This window comes from Dermochelys coriacea, chromosome 2 (genome assembly GCF_009764565.3).
Source record: "Dermochelys coriacea isolate rDerCor1 chromosome 2, rDerCor1.pri.v4, whole genome shotgun sequence".
NCBI classification, from domain to species: domain Eukaryota; kingdom Metazoa; phylum Chordata; order Testudines; family Dermochelyidae; genus Dermochelys; species Dermochelys coriacea.
Genome location: NC_050069.1, coordinates 1,167,569 through 1,178,104, shown reverse-complemented (window position 1 = coordinate 1,178,104; position 10,536 = coordinate 1,167,569). Strand labels below are relative to the sequence as shown.

Genomic DNA, 10,536 nt, shown 5'->3' with positions numbered 1-10,536 from the left:
CGCTGAGGGCAGCAGCTCCTGGATGACAGGTCTGGCCAGCGGCTGAGACTCAGGGGTTGCCTCCACCCAGGGCCACGCTTTGGCATCTCTGCAGGGGGAGGAGCAGCATCCGGCCCAGACTCCTGAGCCCCTGCCGGGGTCCGCGGCTCTCAGGAAGGCTTTGGCTGCAGAGCTCGGCCGCCTGCTCTAGGCCCCGGCCCGGCACAGAGCCGGGCCACACCAGAAAGTCCTTGGCATGCCAGCCCTGGGGGAGGGCGCTGTGCCCATCTGTGACTGGCAGACTTCCAGAGCCTGGGGGAGGGAGGGGGGCTGGGGGCAGCCAGGGACGAGGCAGGCGCCGATGGCTCCCCTGTAATCCTGTTAGCCAGCCAGGCCTGCAGCTGGGACATTCCCTCTGCAGGGAGCCAGAAGCCGCCCGGGGGGTGAGCCCCAGCCCCAGCAATTGAGGGGCTCCCTTCCCATGGTGCTGAGCAGGCCAAGGGCTCTGTGGGCGCCCAGCCAGAGGCCACGGCTCCTGTCATTGGAGCTGCTGGGCAGGACTCCCCAAGGGGAGCAGAAGGAAGCTGGACAGACCCTGTGCTCTAGTGAAGACCCCGTATCTGTTCCCGTTAGCACGGGCAGCCCCCTCTAGACTCTGTGCCACCGCGGCCCAGGGGACTGTGGGGAGAAAGGAGACACCCCATGCCTCCTCACTGTGACCTGGGTCCCAGCCAAGCCTCAGCCCCACAAGTGCCGCCAACCCCACCCCCCCATGAGTCTGGGCCCGGGGCTGGAGCTGGGGCGCTGGCACTGGTTGCACTGGGGGCAGGCCGGCCCCGGGGGTCCCTGCAGCAATCCTATGGGAAAGCTGCTGCTCCACCATGGGCTGTTAGTGGGAAGCCCTGCCCCCCTCCCCCTCCGAGGATGGCTGAGAGTCCCCGGAGGGTTTCCCCGGTAACAGGGCCAGTTGTGAATTAGTGAGCAAAGAGTTAACGGGAGCAGGCTTATTGTATTAGTGCGAGTGTGCAGAGGGGTCAGAGGGGGAGGGGAGGTGGCGAGGGGTGAGGGTGGGTCTTCCCTGCTGCAGAGAGAGGCCACCCTCTCCTCCGGCCCTCCCAGCACCTTGCAACCTGCCCCGGCACAGGGTGGGCGCTGAGGCCTGACCTGCTGGACTGGCGCCTGGCACCAGGGATTTCTGCAGGCCCAGCCCTGGGCAGAGGGAGGGTGGAGGCTCGGGAAAGTTGGTTTCCCAGCAGCCCGTCCTGGCCAGCACCTCTCCCCGCCCCGTCCCCCGGCGAGCCGGGTGGCTGCAGCGTGACAGCTCCAAGCCACCAGCAAGCGGGTGAAGCGAGGAGCAGAGCCGGCTGGCCTCAGGGGCCTGCTTGGCCCTTCTCAGCAGCCTGCGCCGAGCCTGGCTGAGAAGACCCCACTTGAGGACCGTGGCCGGCGTGGGACGCAGAAGCCAGCCAAGTGCCTTGGAAGTGGCACCAAAGGCCCCCCTGGCACCACCAGGTTTGCATGAGGCCAGTTCAGGCAGCCCAGACGATGTCGCTGCCTCTGTAACTTCAGCCAAAGTCTCTGCTGGCGTCGGTGCGCACGCTTCCACCCTGCACCGCGGGCCCGGCACTGCCAGCCTCACGGGCCGCAGGAGCCCTGGCGGGCGCCCGGACAGCCAGACGCTGCAGAGGGAGCCGCGACTGACTCCCAGGCCAGAGGCTGCCCATGCGTCTGTCACACCCTGGCGTGGGTCTGTCTGGATGAGCAGTTTTACTCTCTCCCTGTACCCGCCTTTGGCCCGCGGAGCTCAGGGCACGTTACCGAGGGGTAAGTGTCATTCTCCTCCCCCCCAGCTGGAGAACCTGTGGCCAGCGCAGGGAATGACTGACCCAAGCTGGGCGAGAGACACAGAACCCAGGCGTCCTGGGTCCCAAGCCACCTGCTCTAACCACTGAGACAGCACCTCCCTCCTCTGCCCCCGGACACAGCTCAGGTGCCTGGTGGCTCCTGCTGGGGCGGCAGGGTGTGGCTGGCTGAGTGTCCGGGGGTGGTGGGTGGGCAGCTCCTTTGGGAGGTGACTAGAGTCCGGTAGGTAGTTCCTGTGTGTGTGTGTCAGTGCACGTGTCAGTGTGGCAGTCGCAGGGTGCTGGTGGCTCCTGTATGACTCCCAGGGGGACATGCTTTCCATGGGGAGGGGTCTAGTGCAGGGTGCTGATGTACTCCACGGTGGTTGTTGGTTGCAGGGTTTGGGGGCTCCCGTGTGTGTGTGGGAGAGTAGGATATGTGGGCTCCCACTCGCAAGGATGTGTGTTGCAGGGGGTAGGGACTCCTCTGTGTGTGTCTGTGTGTGTGTGTGTTCCAGGGTGTAAGGGCTCGTGTGTGTGTGTGTCTGTGTTGCAGGGTATAGGGACTCGTGTGTGTGTTGCAGGGTGTAAGGACTCGTGTGTGTGGTGCAGGGTGTAGGGACTCGTGTGTGTGTGTCTGTGTTGCAGGGTGTAGGGAATCGTGTGTGTGTTGCAGGGTGTAAGGACTCGTGTGTGTGTGTTGCAGGGTGTAGGGACTCGTGTGTGTGTCTGTGTTGCAGGGTGTAAGGACTCGTGTGTGTGTGTGTGTCTGTGTTGCAGGGTGTAAGGACACGTGTGTGTGTGTGTTGCAGGGTGTAGGGACTCGTGTGTGTGTGTGCGTGTATGTGTGTGTGTTGCAGGGTGTAGGGACTTGTGTGTGTGTGTTACAGGGTGTAGGGACTCGTGTGTGTGTGTGTGTGTCTGTGTTGCAGGGTATAGGGACTCGTGTGTGTGTTGCAGGGTGTAGGGACTCGTGTGTGTGTGTGTGTGTCTGTGTTGCAGGGTGTAAGGACACATGTGTGTGTGTTGCAGGGTGTAGGGACTCGTGTGTGTGTGTGTGTCTGTGTTGCAGGGTGTAAGGACACGTGTGTGTGTGTTGCAGGGTGTAGGGACTCGTGTGTGTGTGTGTGTGTGTGTGTTGAAGGGTGTAGGGACTCGTGTGTGTGTGTTGCAGGGTGTACTGATTCCTGCCAGGGGGTAGGGACTCTGCCGGCATGTGTGTGTGTTGTGGCCCATGGGGTGGCTGCTGGGGAAGGTGGGGATGTTTCAAGCAGCAAGCTGGTGTCTGGTGGCAGGTGCTCCGTGGTGGGGATGGGGGTCCGGCGATCCGTCTCTGGGGGGCGTTGAGCCTTGGTGTCCGAGTGATGGATGCACGGTGCAGATGGCAAGGCTGGGGGGTTGCTCAGGGATGATGGGGCCGTGTCCGGGTGATGCTGGGATTTATGGGCTGTGGCTGGCTGAAAGCGGAATGGGGCCGGCTGTCTGACTCCTGTCTGCAGTGTGGGTGTTTCAATGACTGATGGTTCGCCAGCCCCACAGTCTGTAGCAGCTCGCCCCTTTCAGACCCCCCGGTGCTCCCTTTGTCAGGGCGCTGCAGACAGATGGCTCTTTTCTCCCGGCTCCAGCTTGGCCAGGAGTTAATCCAATGGTACAAAGCGATGCCGGTTGGAAGCAGCTGCCCGTCTGCCTGGTGCCCTGTGCTGCCTCCCTCATGCCCCTTCATCTACATTCCTGTTAGCCCTAAGCGCTGGCATCGCCCGCCACACAGGTTCCGGGAACGTCCTGCCAGCCCAGAGGTGGCCTGGGGCAGCAGCCTGGAGTCGGCAGCCCCGGAAGTCCCTCTGTGCCCTGTTGTCCCCTCTCCTTAAGCCCGTCTCCTCACCCTGCTCCCCGCTCCAGTCCCCATCCCGAGCCCAGCCCTGCTCTGCCCCGGGCCCCTTAGGGCTGCAGCCTCTCTCCTGGCTGGCGGCTGCAGGTGCCTTGTCCCTTCCTCTCACCCGGAGCTCAGCCCTTCGCAGCCCTGTGCTCAGATCCGGGCTCTGGGAGCTGCACTGCCCACAGGGCAGGAACTTGGGCAGCTGGTCAGGAAACGAAGAGACCTGCTGGAAGGGCTGAAATCCCCGGGTCGGGGGCTGGTGCCTGGGATGGCAGGATGGGCCTCAGCCCAGGGCCCTCTCGCACCAGGCAGCCTCAGTGCCATCCCTCGGGGGAGGCAGCGCATCTTGCGTGGGCAGCCGCAGGTGGCTCCTGGGCGGGTTCCCAGAGGGGGTGGGAATGGCCCACGCTCCCGGGGGGACCTGGGGCCTGCAGGTCCCCAGGGCCTGCTGACCTGTGTCCCGAGTGGCCTGCTGGTGTCTGTCCCACGCCAGTAATGTGGCTGCCCCTCGTTTGTTCTAGGCTGGCTCTGAGCAGCAGGGCTAACGGGCCGGCCCGCCGGCTCGGGCCACCCTCTGGCCATGGGGAACGTGCCAGGCAGACCCAGCTGCCTGGGAGACAAGAACCAGGCGCCGGAGGAGTTCCTGAAGGACGTGGGGCTTGGCCCCGAGCACCCGGCAGGGAGGAACAACTGTGACGCCAGAGCTGGGGCCCCCGAAAAGTCTCCCCTGAACCCGGTGGTGATCGAGAACGGCTGGAGCCTGAGCCCAGGCCCGCCTAAGAGCCAGGCGAGCAGCCCCCTGCCCAAGGTGCAGAACGGGAGCAGGGGCTGCAACCCCCTCAAAGCCCAGCTGGAAGCGGCTGGGGCAGCCTGGACCCCCCCAAGAGATGCCCCCCACAGGAACTCGGGCAGCAGCTGGGCCTGGAAGCCCGTCAGCACCAGGGAGGTGACCGAGGTGACCGAGGTGACGGAGACCATCGTGACGGAGATTGTGGAAGTGACCGAGTACCCGGGCGGGGAGCCCGTCGTCACCAGGACGGTGAAGGTGCTGACGGAGTGTGCCGGGGAGCGGACGGAGGTTAATAATCTGTGCCAGCCTCTCAGACCCCTCGGAGGCCAGCAGCCAGGCCAGGGATGCTGCATCGGCCCCCAGGCCACACACAGGGCTCTGCAGGGGGCTCGCTGCCCTGGAGCTGTTTGTTTGTGGGGTTCCCCCCGGCAGGCCAGGAGTCCTGGCCTTTATCCTCTGGGGCGGGGTGGGGAGCACACCAATGTGAGGGGAGCGCGCTGCAGGCTCTGGTGACACCCATGGCCCCACTGCCTGCACAGGGCCAGAGTCTTTGGCGGGTGGGGGCAGGTGTCCCGCGGTGTCCCAGCGATCTCCAGCGGCAGGACCATTTCAGAGCGTCTCTGACAGCCAGGCCTGGCTGGCTCTGGGCAGGTTCTGCTCTGATGGCTGGGCTGGGGTGCCAGGAGGGTGCGACTCAGGGGCACCAGGCCAGGCCGGGCTGCAGTGCTGGGCCGTCGGGCAGGTGCGTTAGGAGGGCCAGGCTGTGGTGCTGGGAGGTTCATTAGGGGACCATGCCCGGCCTGCTCTGGTGCTGGGCGGGTGCGTTAGGAGGGCCAGGTGCGCTCCGGTCCTGAGTGTCTTGAATAAGGGGGCCGGGCAGGCTCTGGTGTGGAGTGGGTGCGTTGGGGGCCTGGATAGAGACTGGTGCTTCCCCATACTGGTGGGGCACAATCTCAAGGGGCGGACATGTGGCGCCCCGTGAGCTCCCACCATGCTCCACCCCACTGCCACCGTCCTCTCCCCCCCAAGCCCTGCCCTCCCTCCGCCTCTGCCCGTCCCCCTCCACCTGCAGGGGGGCCTTGGGGGAGGAGGCCAGGCGGGGTCAGGGGTGCAGCATGGGTGCAGCTTTCAGGGGAGTGGGCCTCGGGGCGGGGCCGGGGGTCAGGCGTACCCAGGCTCCCCAATGGAGAAGTCACATGCTAAGGGTGACTAGGAGTGATGGGCCAGGCAGGTCCTGGTGCCAGGCAGGCGTGTTAGGGGCCTGGGCCGGGCAGGTGCTTTGGGGAGGCCGGGCTGGGGGGTTCCAGTGCTGGGCGGGTGCGTTAAGGGGGCCAGGCCAGTGCGTTGGGGGGCCGGGTTGGTGCGTTAGGGGGGCTGGGCCAGGCGGGTGCCTTGGGGGAGGCCGGGCTGGGTGATTTCCAGAGCCGGGTGGGTGCGTCGGGGGGCCTGGCTGGTGCGTTACTGGGGGCCGGGTTGGGCGGGTGCTTTGGGGGGGCCAGGCTGGCTTGGCCGGACGGGTGCATTAGGGGGCCTGGGCTTGGCGGATACTTTGGGGGTGCTGGGCTGGGTGGGTTCCCATTCTGGCCAGGTGCGTTACGGGATCCCAGGCCGGGCGGATGCTTTCTGGGGGCCAGGCTGGGTGGGTTGCAGTTCTGGGCTGGTGCGTTAAGGGGGCCAGGCCAGTGCGTTGGGGGGCCGGGCTGGTGCATTAGGGGGGCTTGGCTGGGCGGGTGCTTTGGGGGGGCCGGGCTGGGTGAGTTCCATAGCCGGGTGGGTGTGTTGAGGGGCCGGGCTGGTGCGTTAGGGGCCTGGGCCGGGCAGGTGCTTTGGGGAGGCTGGGCTGGGGGGTTCCAGAGCCAGGTGGGTGCGTTGGGGGGCCGGGTTGGTGCGTTAGGGGGGCTGGGCCAGGCGGGTGCCTTGGGGGAGGCCGGGCTGGGTGATTTCCAGAGCCGGGTGGGTGCGTCGGGGGGCCTGGCTGGTGCGTTACTGGGGGCCGGGCTGGGCGGGTGCTTTGGGGGGGCCAGGCTGGCTGGGCCGGACGGGTGCATTAGGGGGCCTGGGCTTGGCGGATACTTTGGGGGTGCTGGGCTGGGTGGGTTCCCATTCTGGCCAGGTGCGTTACGGGATCCCAGGCCGGGCGGATGCTTTCTGGGGGCCAGGCTGGGTGGGTTGCAGTTCTGGGCTGGTGCGTTAAGGGGGCCAGGCCAGTGCGTTGGGGGGCCGGGCTGGTGCATTAGGGGGGCTTGGCTGGGCGGGTGCTTTGGGGGGGCCGGGCTGGGTGAGTTCCATAGCCAGGTGGGTGTGTTGAGGGGCCGGGCTGGTGCGTTAGGGGCCTGGGCCGGGCAGGTGCTTTGGGGAGGCTGGGCTGGGGGGTTCCAGAGCCAGGTGGGTGCGTTGGGGGGCCGGGTTGGTGCGTTAGGGGGGCTGGGCCGGGCGGGTGCTTTGGGGGGGCCGGGCTAGGTGATTTCCAGAGCTGGGTGGGTGCGTCTGGGGGCCGGGCTGGTACATTAGGGGGGCTGGGCTGGGTGGGTGCTTTGGGGGGGGGACCAGGCTGACTGGGCCGGACAGGTGCATTAGGGGGCCCGGGCTGGGTGGATGCTTTGGGGGTGCTGGGCTGGGTGGGTTTCAGTGCTGGGCAGGTGCGTTACGGGATCCCAGGCTGGGTGGATGCTTTGTGGGGGCCGGGCTAGGTGGGTTGCAGTTCTGGGCGGATATGTTAAGGGGGCCAGGCCAGTGCGTTGGGGGGCCGGGCTGGGTGGGTTCCAGTGCCGGGAGGATGCTTTGGAGGACCGGGCTGGGGGGGTTCCAGTGTTGGGTGGGTGTGTTACAGGGGCCAGGCCAGTGCGTTGGGGAGCCGGGCTGGGTGGGTTCCAGTGCCGGGCGGATGTTTTGGAGGGGCCGGACTGGGGGGTTCCTTGTTCCTTTCACAGGAGACATCGTCACCCCCAGGGCTCGGGGGGTTACACGTATCCTGGCTCCGGCCCGTCTCAGGCCCAGCCCCTGAGCCCCCGAGCCCCCTGCACCGTAGCTGGGAACGGGCTTGTGGCACCCTGGTTTCGGTCCGAGTCTCATTGCTCCTGCATTTCACTGGGGTGGGCCAGCAAACTCCTCCTGCCTCGTGCCCATGCCGTGCAGTGGCCCCTGGCCAAATGGTCGAGAGCCTCCCCTGGGTGCAGCCTGTAGGGAGAGCTCCCAGGGACGTGGCACCCAGCTCCGGCTGGGCTGTGGAGCCTCCTCTGCGCGCTCAGGGTGCTCAGTTCTGGGCCGCGGCTGCGGCTGCCAGCGAGAAGCTGGAAGGGGGAGACAGCCTTGCGCCCCCGCTTTGCCCTTGAAGCCGACGGCTCTCTCAGCAGAGGCAACAGCGAGGTGCGGGAGGTCTCTGCCTCGCTCTCCCACCTGGCTGGGAGCGGAGGGTCTGAGTCCCTGGCGCCTGGTCCAGGGGGTGTAAAGCAGCTGTTTTGTGACTGACTCTCCACCAGCTCCAGAGCAAAGGGGCCCTGCCTACTGACTGGGACAACTCGCGGGAGCAGTGGGACGTGCTCAGCAGCAAGGTAACAGTTGCCCCAAGGATGGGCAATGATAAGGGGCTGGTCCAGGAGGGGGGCGAGGGGAGGGCTGGCTTCACATGGGCCTGGCACTGCGGTTACCGTGGGGCAGCAGGGTAGGATGCTGCTGAAAGTGGCGGGGTGCCCAGGATTGGGACTGGGCTGTTAACAGGGGCCGTTGGTGCTGCCCATGGGGTGCTAGGCGCCTCCTGTCATGATTGCAGACCCCTGGGGTGGCATGTCCATGATAACCAGCCGGCAGCCCATCTGCCCTGAGGCGTCGCAGGGAGCTCTGGCTGCTGCTTTGTCAACTGAGTCTTGCGCCCCTCTGATCTCGGGGGGGAAGGGGATCCCAGGTCCTCACGGGCGCATCTTCCTCTCCCTGCAGGGTGCCCTGCGGGCCATCGTGCTCCCGGAGGGCTCCCCGAGCATGGAGCAGGCCCAGGACACACTGGAGACGCTGCTGATCTGGGTGGCTGACATGGAGGACCTGGTTGGCAACCAGAAGCCTCCTTCTTCTGAAGTGAAGGTGGTGAAAGCCCAGCTGCAGGAGCAGAAGGTGAGTGAGCCCTTGGGGTCCCTCCCTCCCTCCCCGGGCTTTCCACCTTAGCCAGCACCATGGGCTGTAGGTGCCGGGGAAGGAGGGGCTCTGTGCTTGCGGTGTCCGGGGCGGAGCTGCCAGGACAAGGCATCCCTGCTGTGTGTGGCTGAGCACGGACACGCCTGCACCCAGGGTGCTGCCCGCTCCCTGGGGGGTGACGTCTCGCTAGGCAGGGCATGAAAAGGAGGCACAGCGTACAGCCCACGGCCCGTGCCGGGCAGCGCATCAGGAGCGAGCCCTGCTCTGGCCACGCTCTGGCTCCATGGCAGGCCTCGGCAGCTGCTCCTGCTGGGGCTAATGCCTGATGGATGCTGAACAGCCTCTCACCTCCAGGACATGCTGCTGCGCTTGCCTGGCCTCCTGCTCACTGCCCCTGCCTTGCCTGCAGTCTGGAGGGGGTCTGTCTGCCACCCCGCAGCCCCGGGGCTGGGGATAATTGACTGCTGCTTGCGGCTGGCCCTTCTGGGGTGGGGGGGTGCAGTGGGTTGGTCCCCTGGTTGCATGGTGCTGTGCAAGGTGCTCAGATCACTGCCCTGGAGCTGAGGGCCACGACGTGCCTAGACTGTGGGGGAGATTCCCTTGGGTTCGCCATGAGGACAGCGCTGCCATCACCTCGTGCTCTGATTCCCTAACAGCTCCTGAGACGGCTTCTGGAGGAGCGGAGACCCCGAGTGGAGTGTGTCTTGCAGGACAGACAGCTGCCTCGTGAGCATAATGCTAGGACAAATGAACAGGAGGCGAGCGGAGACCTCTCAGACCTGCAGGAGAAGTGGGGAAAACTGATCCAGAAGGCAAACGCCAGGTGAGTTAGCAGAGCTGCAATCTATGCAGCAAGGCTCTGTGGAGGCCAGAGGGGCTGCAATGGGTGAGGGGGGCACGCTGGGCCCAGGGGGTGCTGTAGGCTCTAGCCTCCCATGCTCACCACTTTCCTCCCTCCTGGTGCTGGGTTTGTGGTGCGGGTTCTGGACCTCATAGCAGTTCCCTTTGGGTCAGTCAGTCGCTGTTTGTGCTGGGACAGTGCCTGGTCAGACTCGGGGCCACGGTGCGAGGCACTGCCCATGCTGGGAGCTGTGGTCCCTCTCCCCACAGGCTGCCCCAAACCACTGGTGAGGGGGATCAGGGCAGAGGGCACAGCTAGGCACTGGCCACAGCCATGTCAATCCCCTGCCCAGTGCTGCCATGTGGATTCCTGTCACTACCTTGTCCTGGGAGCTGAGGGCGGGTGGTGTTACCCGCATACTCCAGGGCACCCACCCTTACCTAGTTCCTAGGGCTCAAAGCGTAACCTGTTTGATTTAGGCACCCCCACCCTTACCCAGTTCCCAGGGCTCAGGGCGTACTCTTTTGTGGGTTTGCAGGATCTTTTTATCAGCGAACGAGCCTTACACAGTAATATCCTTGTCCTCTATTTATTAACAATTGCCAGGCAAAATACACACACTAAGCATACAATGCTCTGCTCACCAATCCCAATCAGGCAGGCGGCCTTTCCCTGTTGGCCAGGCAAGGTCGGTCTCGTCTGGGTTCTGGCTGCTGCACGTCACAGTCGTGCAGAGGTTTCTTAGCAGCTCTGATTTCAGGCTGTGCCTTGGGGGTGAGTTCTTCTTTTCAGGTCTTTCCTTCTTCTTCTTTTCCCTTTTCCTTTCTCTTTCCTTCCCAGCTGGTCGTCTTCATAGAATCATAGAATACCAGGGTTGGAAGGGAGCTTAGGAGGTCATCTGGTCCAAACCCCTGCTCAAAGCAGGACCAATCCCCAACTAAATCATCCCAGCCAGGGCTTTGTCAAGCCAGGCCTTAAAAACCTCTAAGGATGGAGATTCCACCACCTCCCTCGGTAACGCATTCCAGTGTTTCACCACCCTGCTAGTGAAAAAGTTTTTCCTAATATCCAACCTAAACCTCCC

At 65.0% G+C, this 10,536-nt stretch overlaps 1 protein-coding gene across 1 annotated transcript in view; it reads left to right on the top strand.

The window, feature by feature from the left end:
• The first annotated feature begins 1,242 nt into the window (after positions 1-1,242).
• LOC119851605 (dystonin-like) overlaps positions 1,243-10,536 on the top strand; it is a 101,473-nt gene continuing 92,179 nt past the window's right edge. The window contains exons 1-5 of the mRNA XM_038391713.2: positions 1,243-1,803; positions 4,218-4,774; positions 7,966-8,037; positions 8,420-8,590; positions 9,268-9,434. Coding sequence (XP_038247641.1) covers positions 4,277-4,774; positions 7,966-8,037; positions 8,420-8,590; positions 9,268-9,434 — 908 coding nt within the window. The 5' untranslated portion in view covers positions 1,243-1,803; positions 4,218-4,276. The remainder of the gene's footprint in view (positions 1,804-4,217; positions 4,775-7,965; positions 8,038-8,419; positions 8,591-9,267; positions 9,435-10,536) is intronic.